Source organism: Citrus clementina, unplaced genomic scaffold (genome assembly GCF_000493195.1).
Source record: "Citrus clementina cultivar Clemenules unplaced genomic scaffold, Citrus_clementina_v1.0 scaffold_7, whole genome shotgun sequence".
Classification (NCBI taxonomy): Eukaryota; Viridiplantae; Streptophyta; class Magnoliopsida; order Sapindales; family Rutaceae; genus Citrus; species Citrus x clementina.
In genome coordinates this window covers 14,415,062-14,434,176 of record NW_006262075.1, presented here as the reverse complement: position 1 = coordinate 14,434,176, position 19,115 = coordinate 14,415,062, and the positions used below count along the sequence as shown (strand labels likewise).

At 32.6% G+C, this 19,115-nt stretch overlaps 1 protein-coding gene and 1 non-coding gene across 2 annotated transcripts; both read left to right on the top strand.

Annotated features, from left to right (window-relative positions):
- The first annotated feature begins 3,641 nt into the window (after positions 1-3,641).
- Positions 3,642-9,436, top strand: LOC18037639 (probable disease resistance protein At1g61300). Its single transcript, XM_006427543.2, has 3 exons — positions 3,642-3,687; positions 5,191-5,256; positions 6,631-9,436. The coding sequence occupies exon 3, from the start codon at positions 6,654-6,656 to the stop codon at positions 9,432-9,434; it is 2,781 nt and encodes a 926-aa protein (XP_006427606.1). The 5' UTR covers positions 3,642-3,687; positions 5,191-5,256; positions 6,631-6,653; the 3' UTR covers positions 9,435-9,436.
- Positions 9,437-17,076: 7,640 nt separating this feature from the next.
- LOC112097118 lies at positions 17,077-17,183 on the top strand. Its single transcript, XR_002904775.1, has one exon. It is a non-coding gene; the product is annotated as a small nucleolar RNA R71 (small nucleolar RNA).
- Positions 17,184-19,115: the final 1,932 nt, after the last annotated feature.

The window sequence follows — 19,115 nt, the reverse complement described above, 5'->3', positions numbered from 1 at the left end:
ATTAATTCTAAAAATAAAATAATAACAAAAAATTAGTGAATGAGTACTCATACATACACTTGTAAAGTTGATATGCATAATTCATACATCAACTGAATTAACATCAATATATATTCACCACTTGAAATGAGCACTATTTATTAATTATGCTTTACTTTTTCTTTTAAAGGAAAAAAATAAAAATATTCTTAATTTTGGTATTTCCACATAGGGAGACTACTAATTTTGTCTTATAAATAATGTCAAGATATAAAATATTTGTTTATAAACTGATGTGTCATGCAACTTATTAACGGTAGGTTAATTTTTATTTTTCTTTGAAAATGTACTACTCAATAATAAAAGGACACTTTTGACATTTCAATCCATAGCTGATGTAATGACAAAAAAAATTCCTGGGTGAGCCGGGGTGACATTGAGGATATTTTCATAATTTTATCACTAAGGCGTGTCCATCTGAGTACATTTAGAACCAACATATTACATAATTACTGTTTTCAATAGCACATTGCATGTACCAAACAGTCGGACACAATATACAGTTCGTTGGTTAGTTAATATTAAAATTTTCTACAAATTAAAACCTCAGAGAAGGTCAATGTTACTCTCCCACGAAATAAAATTTTCTAAATTTTTACATTTATGCCCAATTTAATTTTCAAGGCGAGAAGGTATCAATACCCTGATGAAGAAATTATTTTGTATACAGATAATATCATGAAGAGCAGAAGAATCTATATTCCTACCTCAATAAGTAACTTAAAATTTGTTATTTATTCTTTTTTTTTTACATATAATTCATATATTCTTTGCTTAATTAATATTTCAAACTAGCCATATTCCGTTGCTCCTTGATTTAATACTTCAAACTAGCTATATTCTTCCCTTTATTCCTTGATTCATTATCTTGCTTGCTACGTTGCACACCCATTTGATTCCTTGCTTCATCAAATATTGTCGGTTTTTGGCTACATTAAATCTGTTGTTTAAGTTATATATATATAGAAGCAGGCGTTTCAATCATGATCAGTTCTTACTTTGGTGTTGTTTCTATTATTCATAAAGACTATTTTCATCCTGCAAATTAAAGAACCTCCATTATTTGTTTTGCCTCGAATGCTTCTTGGTTTTGTCTACCTTAAAAAACTTCGGAAGAAACAAGCTGCAACAACCCATTTGTTGAGGTAATTAAAAATATAAATAGAAGATGTCATTGTACTACTAGTTTCTTTTATATTCTCGGATAATATCCGACATGTTATGTCATTTTGTTATGAAAACATTTTTTCTTCATAATGAATTAATCTAATGTAGTCACATATTTTTGCTTAATTATTTGAAAACAGATTCTCTCCATAAGCTAACAATTGCTTTATTTATTATTGCCTAAATTACTCCGTACTTCCATAAGCTAACATTTCGTTACGATTCTTGATCATTTTCTTTCTTTTCAGAAAATCACCAAGATTATTATCATTAAGCAAAATGTAATATTCTTGTTTTGCCTTCAGGATTAGTTGTTTATCCCCTTTAACAAATATTTGAGGAGGCTACAATAACTAATTTGTCCAGATAATTAACTTATCTTTCATTTAGATTATATTGCACTACTGAATTATTTTATTTGTAATGCTATTAGTTCTTTTAAAATCTTAAATTGAGATAAACATTTTTCATTCTTCGAATTAGGCCGCCTAATAACTAATTTACTACCAAACAACTCTATCTTTTATTAGATTGCATGAGGTCAATGACTCAAAGTTTATACAACTGTTTCAAATTAACCACTCTCCTTTCTACTAATTTCTTTTAACTCATAAAATATCCAACAATCATATCTTAAATAAAATATCCAACATAACAACGTTACCAACCAAGGCCAATCTATTGTCGGCGGTGGATCTGGTGAACACTTTTTTGGCTTTTTGGTTTTTTTACTTAAGAAAGTGCTCAATAAAATAGAAGGACACATTTGGCATCACAGACTCACAGTCCATAGTTGTGGTGAGGTGTCACTGCATCGACCGCGCCACAATTATTTAGAAACTTTCCAGTTGAGGTCATTTTGGTAACTTTATCTGATAGGGGTATTCACGTAATATTGGGTTCTTCTAGCAGTATATAGCACACAAATAACTAGTTTGTTATTAGTCCAAACCTCAAGGGAGGTCTTTGTCCAAAAAAAAGAATTTCTGTTACACTTTTTGCCATAAAAGGTAACGGTTGTGTCCAATTTATTTCTGAATATTGATATCTAAGCTAAGAAGAGTATAACGTATCGTTAGGACATTAGAAATTAGAGGGAAAGAAAAACCCACTCACACCGTTAAGTTTTGATTAAATGATCATATATAAATAATTGTTCAATACTAAATAAAATTATAACAACATTAAATTTGATTGACTTTGAGTAAAATTCTATAACAAATGCAAATATAATATTTAATATTTCAATTATTATATATTTTATAAATTAACAAAACTGTTATTATTATTATTATTATTAACAATTAATTTTTTAATATTAATGAATTTTTTCATAGATTAATAATAGAAAATAATTATATTTAACATTCAAAAAAACTTACAAAATTCGTATTAAGTATTTTATTTATAATATTTTTTATATTACATTTTTTTATGTTATGTCTATATCAGCGTAAGTTTAAAATTATTTTTTGGATTACTGGATTTAGGTTTTAGTAAAATCTATTTGGCAAACTAATAATATCTTAATATTAAAAATAGTTTGCATGACATATATATATATATGCTATTTATTTAATATTTTTATCTTAGTATTCTATTGTACTTATCATAAAAGTTTAAACTACAATTCAAGGTTATAAATGTCAAAAAAAGTCTTAATGACCATTTATGAAACCTAAGAATTTATGTGATCATTTAAACCAATCTTGAGAGTGTGGATGATTTTTTTCTTAAAAATTATATAGAAAAGTTTTTAAAAAATATGTACTTTAATTAATTAGGGCTTGTAATAGAGATGAAGACATGATAATAAATAGAAGAATCTATACCCTGTGAAAACCAAAAATAAAAAAACTAAAAAAAGTAGAAGAATCTATACTTTTCTGCTTCAATACATAATCAATTTACGTGATTGGTATATCCTTGCTTGGTTAATACTTCAAGCCAGCTACATTCTCAGGCTTGAGATGTTGCACACCCATTTGATTCCTTGCTTTATCAAATATTTATTGTTGGTTTTGGCTACATTAATTCTTCTATTTGTTATCAGTCACGATTAATTCTTACTTTGCTTTTTTTTTTTCATTACATGAGTAATTAGATATCTTCTCTCGTAGATGATATTGACTGCCGGTTTCTTTTATAATTAGTTCAGATAATATCCGACATTCATATTTTTAAACCATTTTCTTTATAAAGAATTAATTTGATGTAGTCACGTATTTTTGCTTGATTATTTGAAAAATAGATTCTTTGCTTTTATTGATTAATTGTCATTTGATACTTTACTTTATTTGTTATTGGCTACATTAATCTTTACTTTATTTGTTGGCTTTCATTATGATCCTTCACATTTTTTTATTTTCCAATAAGTACAAAGATCATTATCATTCAGTAAAAAGTAATCTTATTTCTCCTTCAGGCTCATTAGTTTCTCCCTCTTAACATATTTGAGGCTACAACAACTAATTTGTTCAGGTAAGTTATCCTTTCTTTTAGATTATATTTATTTTATCTGTAATGCAATTAGTTCATCAAACATTTAAAATGAGATACAAATTTTCATTCATTAATTTATGCAATCCAACAATTGAAATTTTTAGTTAAAATGTAGTATTTATTGTTACCAGCCAATTATATCGATTATTAAATTACATGAGACTAATGACTCAAAATTTATATAATAATTTTGAATCAACAACTTAAATTTATATTTTGAATTGTTCATTATTATTTACGTTTGTTTTGCAAATGAGAATAAGGATATTCTTAAGCATTCTAGTTGCTATATAGCCTTTGATGTTTATTTAAGCCGATTAAAAATAGTAAGTATGTTCTTTGCCCCTTAAAAGAAATAAGACAATGCACAAAAAAAAATATTAATAAAAAGAATGAAACACGTCATGAAACTAATATTAGTGGATGATCCAGGACTTTTAGTGGTTTCTCTCCTTTAACAAACATTTGAGGCTACAAATACCATTTTGTTTAGGTAATCAAATATCTTTGTTTTAGGTTATATTGCACTATTGAATTATTTTATCTGTGATACCATTAGTTCTTCAAACATCTTAAATTGAGATAATAAATTTTATTTATTAATCTAGATAATAAATGGTTAAAACTTTTTACTACAAAGGTAACAATTTTTGTTACCAAACAACTCTATTCTTTTATTGGATTGCTTGAGGTTAATAACTCAAAATTTATACAATCATTTTAAATTAACTACTATATTTTTAACTGATTTCATATCGACAATCATATTTTTAAATCATTTTTTCCATGATAACACTTCTTCGTTTTGATTCATTTTGTGTTTGTTAATGTTATAAATGATTTAGAATTTATTTTTCATTATACGAACTTCTTTTTGTCCTGACCAGAAATGATTCTTTCTATGAACTCTTTGCCCTTAGTGTGATTGAATTACTTGGGATTGTATATAGAAAAAATATCAAGTCTCATCACTGAACTTAATGAAACCAATTTAATTAAATAAACATTAAAAATTATTTAAATATCTAAAATGATGTTTGTGGTAGTGGGGGATCGGTGATGAAATGTAACACAAGCCCACCAAAACACTGATTTTCTACAATTCCAAATGCAGTGGCACAAATTAAGATAGTGCTATCAAACTTAAATGTAATTATCTAGTTATTTAGGCTTTTTTACGAAGATGAAGACCTTTTATAAGAAGAGGAATCTATATTTTTCAACCACAGTAAAGAATTAATTTAACGTAATCAAATATTGTTGCTTAATTACCTCAAAATAGATTCTCTTCTTTTATTGATTCATTACCATGTTGTTACATCATTTGATTAATTGCTTCATCTATTATTTACTACATTATCTGCTTTCATGATATAGCGAATGTTTCATTGTGATTCTCAATCATTTATTTTTTTTTCCACAAAGTGAAAAGGATATTATCATTCAAAAAGTGATATTGTTTTACCTTCAAGCTTGTCATAGGTTGGTTTCTTCCTTCCTAATTAACAAACATTTGAGGAAGCTACGAACAACAACCAGTTGATTCAGGTAACTTATCTTTTCATTTAAATCATATTGCAATATTGTTTCATCACTAAAGTCTAATAGTTCTTCTGGCATCTTAAATTGAGATGCAAATTTTCATTTATTGATTTATGCCATCTAATGGTCGGATTTTGATTATTATTATTATTATTATTATTATGCAGTAATGGGTTTGTGTCGGTTTAGCTATTTAAGAACCGATTTGTTCCTTTTAATTAATAACAAATTTGAACCGAAATTAAAAAAAATGAAAACCACTTAGAGGAGACAAAAATAAAAAAATAAAATCAAACTGACGGACTAATAAAATAAAAGACTAAAAGTTAAAGGAAGAAAAGTTTAGATTTTTGGACTGATTTATTTGGTTAGAATTCTAATTTATGACAAACCGTACTGTAGCAAGAATAAATAAAACTACTGAAAATTGACTGAAAATAATGAAAAATCTCGAAAGAGTAAGATGAAAATAAAATACTAAAATTAAAAGAAGAAAAATTGTAAAAAAAGAAGAAGAAGAAGAAGCAAAAAATGAGTATCCTAGATTAAGATGAAAAAAACAAAATAGAATTCGACCATTAGTTTTAACAAATGTCTTTAAATCTGCGGTTTTCCCAAAGAATCAAGAGTTGGCAAAAATACCATGGAAATTTGTCAAATCCGGTTCTTGAGTTAAATGCTTGAGTTGTTTAGCTCATATCATACCCAGCGTCATAGGGGCTACTGCCAAATTTGAAAAATAATAAAGGAATAAATTAAAATTTGAGTGATAATATTGAATCCCAAATCTTATTTCATCAGTCCTGAATAGATATAAAATTACTAAAAGTACAAATAACTTTATCTTTTTAAACTACACTACGGGATTCTTTGCACCATAAAAAGTATGTTGAATAACCATGTTTTAATAAAAATTTTAAGCACCAGAATTTCCATAATGTAATTTATAATTAAGGGCACTGCAGTATTTTTCTTTAATTCAACAATTCACTTGCTTAGAGTAGAAAACTTGATCACTTAAAAATTAGAAAACATGAGTTTAACGGTTATAGTTCATGATTGAAAAAAAAAAAAAAATAGACATAGGGTTCGTACATAAACCGTATGGAAGGAAAATTACAATTATGTACAAAAGAGAAGGAAAAGAAAAAAAAAAGTGAGGCATTATTTGCTTGAAAAAAAAAAGTATAGTTTCGTAGTTGAAGGAAAATTTAAAGCTAATCTAAAGCCACAAAAATAAAATTTAAAACTTGACGAATTAGTTCAAAGAAATTATATTATGATCTTTATTCCGGTAGGTTTAACATTTTATCCCAAAATTTGATGCAATTTTGATAAATGAAATTGCTCCAGAAGAAATCATATACACTAATGTTATAGTGATATACTTGTAGGACCTGCCTATGGATTTTATAGGAACAATCCTTGAATTTTTTAAGTGTGTGGGGCCACCGATATGCCAATATGTTCACCGCCACCGAAAGCTCAGTGAAATAATGAAAAAACTTGAAAGAGTATTACAGGAGTTAAATAGCAAGAAAGCAGATATAGAAGCAACATTGAAGGCAGAGTGTGATCTGGGGAACAAACAACCAAGAAATGAAGTCAATGATTGGTTGGAAAACGTAGAAAGGATCAACAGGGAAGCACATAGTATTGAGGAGGATGTGAAGAAAGGAAAATATTTCTCACGTGCGCGTTTGGGGAAACATGCTGAGGAGAAGATTGAAGAAGTGAACGAGTATCATCAAAAGGGTCGTTCTTTCACTAGTTTGGTGATTGATGCACCCCCATCCAGAGGATTGACGTTGACCACGGCAACATTAGCAGGCGAAAAGACGAAGAAAGTTGTGGAAAGAATTTGGGAGGATTTGATGGGTGATAAGGTCACAAAGATAGGAGTTTGGGGTATGGGCGGTATTGGTAAAACAACTATCATGAAAGAAATTAACAACAGACTCCAGAAAGAAACTAATAAGTTCAATGTTGTGATTTGGGTCACCGTGTCTCAACCACTTGATCTTATTAAACTGCAAACTGAGATTGCGACTGCATTGAAACAAAGTCTTTCAGAAAATGAAGATAAAGTAAGACGTGCAGGGAGGTTGCTAGGAATGTTGAAAGCTAAAGAGAAGTTTGTGTTGATACTAGATGATATGTGGGAAGCATTCCCTCTCGAGGAAGTAGGAATCCCTGAGCCTAGTGAAGAGAACGGATGCAAATTGGTGATAACCACACGTTCACATAGGGTCTGTCGTTCTATGAAGTGTAAACAAGTCGCAGTTGAATTGCTTTCTAAACAGGAGGCATTTAATTTGTTTATAGACGGAGTTGGCTGCAGCATTTTGCAAGTTCCAGCTTTGAATAAAGAAATCATAAACGACGTTGTTGAGGAATGTGGTTGTTTACCGCTGGCAATTGTAACTGTAGCTGCTTCCATGAGCGGTGAAGAAGAAATTTATGAATGGCAAAATGCGCTCAATGAATTGCGTGGACGGCTGAGAAGTTTGAATGACGTAGATACTAAAGTGTTAGGGCGATTAGAATTCAGTTACCATCGCTTGAAAGATGAAAAGCTCCAACAGTGCTTCTTGTATTGTGCACTGTATCCTGAAGACTTTGCCATCCCAAAGGATGAGCTGATAGATCACTGGATTGCAGAAGGGTTTATCGAAGAAGTGAAGGATGTGCGAGTAAAATATAATAGAGGGCATACTATATTGAACAGGCTTGTAAATTGCTGCTTATTGGAGAGCGCTGAAGATGGTAGTTGTGTGAAGATGCATGATCTTATAAGAGACATGGCGTTGCGCATTACAAGCGAGAGTCCTTTATTCATGGTGAAAGCTAGAGAACGTTTACGGGAATTTCCAGGTGAACAAGAATGGAAAGCGAATCTCGAGAGAGTTTCACTGATGGAGAATGACTTCGAGGAGATCCCTTCAAATATGTCACCACATTGTGACATTCTTTCAACTTTGTTGCTACAATGCAATGAACATTTACAGAGGATTCCTGAATGTTTCTTTGTGCACATGCATGGTTTGAAGGTTCTCAATCTTTCTCGCACCAACATTGAAGTCTTGCCAAGTTCCGTCTCTGACTTGATGAATCTAAGATCGTTGTTGCTTCGATGGTGTGAAAACTTAGAGCGAGTTCCTTCTTTGGCAAAGCTGTTGGCTCTCCAGTACTTGGACCTCGAAGTAACATCGATTGAAGAAGTCCCAGAAGGTATGGAAATGTTGGAAAACCTTAGTCATCTTTATTTCTCTTCACCGCCGCTGAAGAAGTTCCCGACTGGTATATTACCTAGACTACGTAATCTCTACAAATTGAAATTATCTTTTGGGAATGAAGCTTTACGAGAAACAGTGGAAGAGGCAGCTAGATTGAGCGATAGATTGGACACTTTTGAAGGCCATTTTTCTACACTCAAAGATTTCAACATATATGTTAAATCTACAGATGGTCGAGGATCGAAAAATTATTGTCTTCTGCTGTCGGCATTTGGCATGGGGAGATTTCTGATTACTGATCTCAAAGTAGATAAATCAGTATTCTTAGAAGGTTGCAAAATCTGTGAAAGAGAAGAACCCATTGTGCTCCCAGAAGATGTTCAATGTTTAGATATGTATTGGGTCGACGACGTTGCAAGCTTAAATGATGTTTTACCAAGGGAACAAGGATTAGTTAACATTGGCAAGTTTTCACATGATCTTAAAGTTCTTTCATTTGGTCGTTGTCCTAATTTAAAAAATTTGTTCTCGCTTCGGTTATTGCCTGCCCTTCAAAACTTGGAAGATCTCGAAGTCATAGAGTGCGATTCAATCGAGGAGATAGCAGCGGTCGAGGATGAAGAAACTGAGAAAGAATTAGCAACAAATACCATCATTACACTTCCTAGATTGAAGAAGTTGCGTTTTTCTAACTTGCTAGAATTTAAGAGCTTCTGCAGTGATAATGGGGTATTGGTTTGTAATTCTCTCCAAGAAATTGAAGTACGCGGCTGCCCCAAATTGAAGCGGCTTTCTCTTTCGCTTTCTCTGCTTGATAACGGGCAACCATCTCCACCCCCTGCGCTCAAAGTTATTGAGATAAAGAAAGAATTATGGGAATCATTGGAGTGGGATCAAGCCAATTCTAAAGATGTCCTCAATCCTTTCTGTAAGTTTGTAGGGTTCTAGAATATAAATAATGCAGCAACTCATCTCAGGTAACTTTCAATGCCCATATCTCTTTCTCTATTAAATTCCTTCCATGTCAATTTTGCTGCATGGTTTCTCGAAGATTATGTAAATGTGTGTTTGGTAAGTAAGAAAATCAACGAGAAAATGAAGAAAAGATATGAAGAAGAATCAATCTGGAATTTATTAGAATTAAAATTGTATTATACAAAAATGTTTTAAGCTCAGGATTTATACATTGTAAAGAAGCTGACTAGAGTTTGTTATAACGCCTATACATGCTTAATGAGTTTGTTAACAATAATGCTGACTCCCTTACCGCCACTGACAAGAGCCGTGTCGAAAAATGGATTCGCTGGGGTGCTCCTACTTGGCCTTGGGTTAAGTTGAACACTGATGGTGCCAAGAAGCATTCAGACCATGCAGGAGCTGGCGGACTCATTCGTGATTACAGAGGAGTTTGGGAGATCGGATATTGTGCTAACTTAGGCTTTTGCTCAGTAACATCTGCTGAGTTGTGGGGTTTATTTCATGGGTTATCCATAGCTTGGCTTCATGGTTATCGTAGGGTGATAGTGGAAGTGGACAGCAGGTGCATCTTGCAGCTAGTCTCTCATTCGAACCCCACCATCAATGAGCATCTTTCTCTAATCACAGCCATCCAAGAGCTAATCGGACGAGATTGGTTGATTCAAATGAATCATATTTATCGGGAAGCAAATGCAGCAGCAGACTTTCTTGCTACCTATAGTTTAGCTTTTCCTGTGGGTCTGCATTATTTTCAGTCTACTCCTTTAAATTTGCTTAACATTTTAAACAATGATGTTTCTGGAGTTGCACACTCCCGTTTAGTATTGCCTTAGCTCTATTTAGAGCCCTTTATTAATTAAAAAAAAAGCAATAATGCTGACTCAGCAAACTAACTGTTACACGTCAGCTAGAAGATAATCAAGTGTGCTCATCCTCATATCTCTGATCATGCTCTGTAGCAGTTTCAGTCCAGTAATGTTTCTGCAATTTGTTCTATTTTTGCAGGACGAGTAGCCATGGCCAAAAGTTGGTTCCAGAATGAATCTCTCAATTGATTTGAGCACCAAAGTAGATGAAAACAAATTAAATAATTAAATAATGCATTGCGTCAAAGAGACTTATTAAAGTTTATTTGTATTTAAATATATTGTTTTTCCAAGTTCTTCTCATTTGTAATTAATAAACATCCTTTGATAAAAAAAATATAAAAAAAACTCGTGAATTTGTAAATGTTACCTTTAAATAATTATTTATTTGTCTTAATATTGGATTAGCTTTTGCCTTAATAGTTGCCGCCAAATATTCACACACAAATAACAAAGGTTTCACCGCAATACGTATCCTGTGAGATTTTTTTTTTTCCCGTAAATATCGGTTAGAGTGATATAATTATTCTTTTTTTATCATATATTTATTATTATTCTTTGTTGAAAATGACAATTTTATTTAATATCGTTTCTTCTATTGATAACTAGGGCTAACTAATGTTTGTTTGTTTGATTATCCTGATTTTGTATCATCATGACAATTATAACAGAGCAAATTAGGAGAAACATTAGAAAATTTTAAAATAATACTTTTTTTAAAATATATATATGTATAATTTGGGAGCACTTTCTAAGAAATATAAGCTAATAAAAAAGAGTATATTTTTTCATAGAATTTTAGATCTTTTATTTATGAGATTTAAAATTACAATAATGTCCTTGTCTATGAACCAACCCAAAAAAATCATAATTTAAAAATTTGTGGATAAATTCAGTAGTCAATATTACTTTTAAACTCTAAGAAAACGATTGGCAATTCTTTGAATTTTTTAATTAAATTTTATTCTTACAGGAAAATAAAATTAATTTCATTCTTACGAGTTTGTTGTTAGATTTATTGGTATTGTGTGTGTTGATGCTGAAATCTGCTCGTCCTTTTTCCAACCAGACCTTTACACCAACGTTTATGTTATCAACAGTAAGGATGTCAATTTCTTCTTACTTCGACGATCGCTCTAGTCACTGAAGTTGGAATTATCCTTCCTTCTCCCACTAAGCTTGCGTTCACAAAAAAAGGATTAGAGACGCCGGTGGTTTTGCCGGCGTAAACCCTCCAATGCCTAAGTTAGCACAAGGTGTTTACGGGAAAACCGTGCAATTAAGATTCGATAAATTGCTTATAATGAGCTCACAATTTTGTATTGAAAATGGTCTGGTTTCAATTTGGTAGAGTTTTCCATTCTCTTAATTTTCCCCCCTCTTCTTCATTGATTTCTTCCTCTTTTATAGTCGATGTCCCACGTTTTCATTCACCCTTCATCCCCCCTTTTTCGGGTAGTGGCAGCCCCTCATGGGGCTCTAACTGCTACATTGTGGGCAAACGTGGGATCTCGCGTCTCCCTCAACGGTTCTGGGAAAAGCGCAACTATCGTGATTCTGTGAGATCGTGTTCCCGCTCTTTGGGGGATGGGTATCGGCTCGGTATATGTCTCTGGTCGGTATATTCCTCTAACCGGTACTCGTCTTTGGTCGGCCCATGTTTGTAGAAGGCTCATTATCAGTGTTCTGCTCGCACCACTCGGCTGAGGTGGTCCACCCCGGCGTGGGGATGATGGCATGGCTGATGGTTGTCGAAGCCAATAAAAATAAATTCCTATTCTAAATAAATTGTGTATAGTGATTGAGCAGGGTCGTGTCCACAGAGATCGGTAATTATTTAAATTCTTTTGAAATGTAAAACGTAAAATGGGGGAATTGTTGACAATAATAAAAATCAAATTAAAATAACAAGAATGCAAATTAAAGTTGTAATTCAAATTGGAGAAAGCTCTGGTTGAAGGAATTAACTCAGCTTGATTCGACTACTGATCATTGATTCAAATATATATTATTTTTACTTATGAATAGACCAGTTATAACTATTGAGACCCTCTAATAGCCAATCTCTCCTCAACTAGTCGATAACCAAGGTACGGCCGTTGGATATTTCCTTAATCAATAGACAACCCTAGATACGATCATAAGATTTAATCAATTGACAACCTGAAAAACCAGAGAGACCCAAATCCTAATCAACACATATGATGATTCATTTAAATTAGATTGTTTACTCTCATAACACAACTCACTACTATGTTATTTGTCACAAACATTAAAATCTTCATACGATAAATCCTTTAATTGACAATAGATTAAGTTGATAATTAAATAGTGGCCAATTACCTAATTAGCAAACATAATCATGAAACTAATTCAGAGAATAAACAAATACCCAAAAAGTAATAAAACAATTAAAGCATAAGAAAGATCTCACAGTAGTGATGAATCAAAGCTTCATTAACCTTCAACCAGAAAAATAAGTTTAGTTCTTCATAAAGAGAAGAGAAAAATTAGATCTAGGATTTCTTTCTTTTTCTCCAATCCAAAACCTCCATTTTTCACAATAGATTCCTCCCTTAAATACTCTCTCTCTCTTCTCTTTTAGAGTTCTATTTAAAATAAAATACTAATATCTGAAATATTAAATTCATAATTACAAAAATAACTAAAAATACAAAACACGTTAAACTAAAAACTGCAGGTCCGCAGTTGACAGCACGCGCCCACGCCTTATCAATAAAGTTCTTCTGACGCTCTAAATTTCTCCAAGAGAACAATCATCTTTAAACATAATCTTATAGCTCAATTTTATCACAAATCAATAGAATTGCACCTACAAAAGTAAAACACAAGTAAATCATTATTATTAAGTGTAAAACATTGATATTAAGGGAAGTAAACAATGCAAAACTAGTGCATAAATTGCACTCTAACAAATTCCCCCACACCAAGATGATGCTTGTCCTCAAGCATATAACTCAAGACTAATCCCAAATCTCCACTCAATTCTCATCTCAACTCATGCAAAAGCAATTTTAAGCAAGTAAACCTCAAGAAATTAAGTCGTTCAACATTCGAGAGACAAGTATTTTAAAGCATAGAATTTCATAAGATAGAATAAGAACATTCAACCACTAAGAAGATCCATTCAAAATTCAAGTGCAACAACATTTAATAGCCCTCTCAATAACTTCACTCCATGCACTCAAAGTGTTTAGGGTGTCATTTATGCACTCAAATCAAATCAAAGAATGCTATTACCATAAGCTTGCTCATATATCACATCTCAATCCACAAAACATGAATTAAATGCAAAAATCTAAGGGTCTTAAAATGGTTGTAACGGAGTTAAATAGGTTAAATGAAAAAGAAAAGTCTATGAAAGAAAAAGAGATCAAAATGAGAAGAATGAACTCATTGAATGAACTTATGATATCAAAATGCTTATTTCTACTCAAGTCACCAAGAATGTAAAATTTTTCTCTTTTTTTTCGATTTTTATTTTTCTTTTCTTTTTTCTTTTTTTTGTTTTTGTTTTTGTTTTTTTTAATCAAACAAAAGAAACGAACCTTGCACAATTTTATTCAAGCATAATGCTTGTTGATCTAATTGAGAAATTTTAATACAAGGTAGAAAAAGTAACAAAATATATCTACACAATGAGTCTAAAAATCTCCTTAAATTGAGGCTCAAAAAGAATAAAAATGGTTAAGTAGACGGAGAGAATTAGATGGGTAATGGTTAAGCCTCAAATAAAGGTCTTCGGGTAGAGAAAAAGGAAAATGGAGAATAGAAAAATGGTAAATGGTTTGCCTTTATCATTTTAATGCATAAAATCCCGTAATGTGGCTTCAACATGCATAACAAAGCAAGTTCTAGAATAAACAAACTAGGATTGATATTCACATAACAAAAATAATTAGAGCAAAGTGGTTGCTCATAGGCTCAAATCTTCACAAAGTTGGTAAATTTGCCATCAAATCATGTACACTCTTCAAATGAATCAACCATCAATAGTGGTGTATAATGAGAAGAAGGTATGATTGAGATATGAAAGGAAAGGTAAAAAGGATAATAAGCGAGAAAGATGTATGTAGTAAAAAAATGAAAGATAAAATGTGAGTGATGAAAGAGTATGATAGAAAAAAAATAAATGTAAATAATTTGAGATATATGGGAAAAGAGTAGTGAGAGAGAAAGGAAAAGAAAATTAATAATATATGAAGCATACTAACTCTAAAATCATTTAAGGATGAGTAGAGTGAAAATAGATGAGTAGAGTGAAAATAATAATTCCAGACATCAATAATGCAAAAATCTCTCCCCCACACAAAAGAAATTACATTGTCCCCAATGTAAGATAATCAAAGCTCACATAAAAATTAAAGCGTAAGGATAAAAGATTAAAGGCAATAACTTCCCTGAATTGTGAGCTTTGATCCTCATAACGTCTATGGGCTTGGCGGAAATGGTGGGATTGTTGCGCACGGGCTGCTGCTATGGGAGATGCTGAGATGCGTGGGTTGCTGGGCGTGCATGGCTGCTCGGTGAACGCAACTGTTGCTCTGGTGAAGGCTGGAGCGGCTGGTTGCTAGGAAAGAAAACGATTTTTTTTTTTAGTGATGAATCACTTGAGACACTAAAAATTTCAGAAGTACTTTTCTAATAAGCACGTGGGCACGCCTTAAAACCATTTTACTTTAAAAATCACAGAAGTACTTATTAGCAAACACATTATTTAAAAAAAATCTAAATCAAAATTAAAAGAAGAAATAACAAAAACCAAAATAAATAAATCATTTGGGTTGCCTCTCAAAAAGCGCCTTTGTTTTATGTCTTTGGCTAGACACATTTATGCATCAATCTCCATAATTGGGACTCTCGAGAGCCACATCCTCCACAATATTCACTAAAAAATCTTCATAAAAAGATTTTAAGCAATGACCATTAACTTTAAAAACTTTGTCAGAGGTCAGACTCCGAATCTCTACTGCACCATGAGGAAAAACATTAGTAATAATAAAAGGTCCAACCCAGTAAGAACGTAATTTACCCGGAAAAAGTTTAAGTTTAAAATGAAAAAGAAGAACTTTTTGACCAATAGAGAACTCTTTTCTCAAAATCATTCTATCATGAAATGTCTTCGTCTTTTCCTTGTAAAAAACTTCCTGCGCTATAGGGTTAATAACATCCACAGAAAATACCGAATGTTCCTCACTAGGATATTTTATGGCATCATTCATATTGAATTCTATAACCTCTCCATCAAACTCCATAGTGAGAGTTCCTTTATGTACATCCATTTTAGTCCTAGCAGTCTTAAGAAAAAGTCTTCCTAGCAAAATTGGGACATAATTAGAGGAGTTATCCTATTTCATATCAAGTACATAAAAATCAGCAGGAAAAACCAACTCATTAACTTGTACTAAGACATCTTCTAATACCCCATCAGGATATGCATTAGACCTATCAGCTAGTTGAATTATCACGCCAGTTTCTTTTAATGGACCAACATTTAAAGATGAATAAATGGAACGAGGCATGACATTAATAGAAGCTCATAGATCTAACAAAGCCTTTTCAATTCTAACACTACCAATTTTACAAGGGATAGTAAACATACCTGGATCCTTGCACTTAAGAGGTAGTTTCTTTTGGAGAACTGCTGAAAATTCTCCCACATGTGAACTTTTTCATCTCCTCTTAATTTTCTCTTGGAGGTGCACAGTTCCTTAAGGACTTTAGCATATCGAGGTATTTGTTTTATAGCATCTAATAAAGGAATATTTACCTCAACCTTGCGAAATGTCTCAAGGATGTCTTTCTCTTGTTCCTCTTTCTTGGATTTTGCAAACCGGCTTGGAAAAGAATGAGGTATCACAATAGGTAGGGGTTTCGCTCTAGTGGGTTGCGCATCTTGAGATTTAGGCATCAATTCATTCTTCTCAAGCTCATCTTCTACATGCTTTATCACTTTCTTACTAGGCTCTTGCAACTCCTTCCCACTTCTAAGGATGACAACACTAACATTTTTCTTTGGATTCATCTCAGATTGTGAAGGCAATCTCCCTAATACTTGAGACTCCAGACGGCTCACTGTAGTCGCCAATTGACTCATTTGGTTCTCCAAATTTTGAATGCTTGCTGTAGTTGCTTGCTGAAATTGTTGAGTGTTAGTCGCAAGTGATTTAACAATTTTTTCAAGAGATATACCTGACTTGGAGTTTGACTGTGGAGGTGCTGGTTGTCTTGGTGGATACTGTTGTGGGAATCTTGACGGCTTAACTCCATAGCTGAAGTTGGGATGATCATTCCATCCCGGATTGTATGTTTGTGCATAAGGATCATACCTCCTCTGAGGCATGCCTGGAAATCCTCCAACTGCATTGGCTTGTTCAATGGGTTCTTCTTGAAGTGTAGGACACATATCGGTTGAATGACCTATATTGTAACAAATGCCACAAGTCTTCACCTGTTGCACATTACCTACAACAAACTTTTCCACAAGAGAAGTAAGTTTATATAAACGTTGTTCAACAGAAGAAATATTTACCTCATTCACCTTCCTTGAAGTAGGATCTTGCCTGCTGCCAAATTGTTGTGTGTTGGCAGCCATATTTGATATCAACTCCCTTCCTTGAGTAGGGGTCTTGTTCACCAACATGCCTCCACTAGCAGCATCTATCATTCTCCTATCCATCAATGATAGTCCTTCGTAAAAATATTGAATAAGAAGTTGATCAGAAATCTAATGCTGAGGACAACTGGCACACAATTGTTTGAATCGCTCCCAATACTCATACAAAGTCTCTCTAGAAAGTTGTCTGATCCCACAAATATCTTTTCTGATGTTGGCAGCTCTTGAAGTAGGAAAATACTTCTCGAGGAACTGCTTCTTCAAACCATTCCACATTGTAATTGATCCAGGAGGCAAGTAGTACAACCAATCTTTAGCTAACCCATCTAAAGAGAATGAAAAAGCACGCAGCTTAATCTGCTTTTCAGTCACACCTTGTGGTCTCATACTTGAACACACAACATGAAACTCCTTAAGATGTTTATGAGGATCTTCACCTGCAAAACCATGAAACTTGGGAATAAATGAATAAGACCAGACTTTAATTCAAAATTTACCTCCAAGTCTACATATTGAATGCAGAGTGGTTACTGATTCAAGTCTGGTTCAGCTAACTCTCTAAGAGTTCTTTCTACAGGTGCAGCTCTATCCATCACTTGTTCTTCTGAATCGTTAGATGATTCAACTAAATAAGGCACTGTATCTGTTTCAGAAAGCAAAGGCGACGAGGATCGTTGCTTAGCTCGCTTCGTCTGCTGTCTCAGCTGGCGAGCTGTCTTCTTAATTTCAAGATCAAACGAAAGTGTACCTGTACGAGAAGAACGAACCATACACCAAGTAAAACGTAAAAAAGAATTAAATAAATGACGCCAATCCCCGACAACAGCGCCAAAATTTGATGGTTGTCGAAGCTAACAAAAATAAATTCCTACTCTAAATAAATTGTGTGTAGTGATTGAGCAGGGTCGTGTCCACAGAGATCGATAATTATTTAAATCCTTTTGAAATGTAAAACGTAAAATGGAGGAATTGTTGACAATAATAAAAATTAAATTAAAATAACAAGAATACAAATTAAAGCTGTAATTCAAATTGGAGAAAGCTCTGGTTGAAGGAATTAACTCAGCTTGATTCGACTACTGATCATTGATTCAAATATAGATTATTATTACTTATGAATAGACCGGTTATAACTATTGAGACCCTCTAATAGCCAATCTCTCCTTAACTAGTCGATAACCAAGGTACGACCGTTGGATATTTCCCTAATCAATAGACAACCCTAGATACGATCATATGATTTAATCAATTGACAGCTTGAAAAACCAGAGAGACCCAAATCCTAATCAACACATATGATGATTCATTTAAATTAGATTGTTTACTCTCATAACACAACTCACTGCTATGTTATTTGTCACAAATATTAAAATCTTCATACGATAAATCCTTTAATTGACAATAGATTAAGTTGATAATTAAATAGTGGCCAATTACCTAATTAACAAACATAATCATGAAACTAATTCAGAGAATAAACAAATACCCAAAAAGTAATAAAACAATAAAAGCATAAGAAAGATCTCACAGTAGTGATGAATCAAAGCTTCATTAACCTTCAACCAGAAAAATAAGTTTAGTTCTTCATAAAGAAAAGAGAAAAATTAGATCTAGGGTTTCTTTCTTTTTCTCCAATCCAAAACCCCCATTTTTCACAATAGATTCCTCCCTTAAATACTCTCTCTCTCTTCTCTTTTAGAGTTCTATTTAAAATAAAATACTAATATCTGAAATATTAAATTCATAATTACAAAAATAACCAAAAATACAAAACACGTTAAACTAAAAACTGCAGGTCCGCAGTTGACAGCATGCGCCCACGCCTTATCAATAAAGTTTTTCTGACACTCTAAATTTCTCCAAGAGAACAATCATCTTTAAACATAATATTATAGCTCAATTTTATCACAAATCAATAGAATTGCACCTACAAAAGTAAAACACAAGTAAATCATTATTATTAAGTGCAAAACATCGATATTAAGGGAAGTAAACAATGCAAAACTAGTGCATAAATTGCACTCTAACAATGGCCGAGCTGGTGCTCTTATTTACCTAACACCAGTCCCCCAGTTTCTGGTCTTGCAAGTGAAACGAGCTGAGAATGAAAACTGATAATCGAATCTTACCGGCCCGGGGAACTTCCCA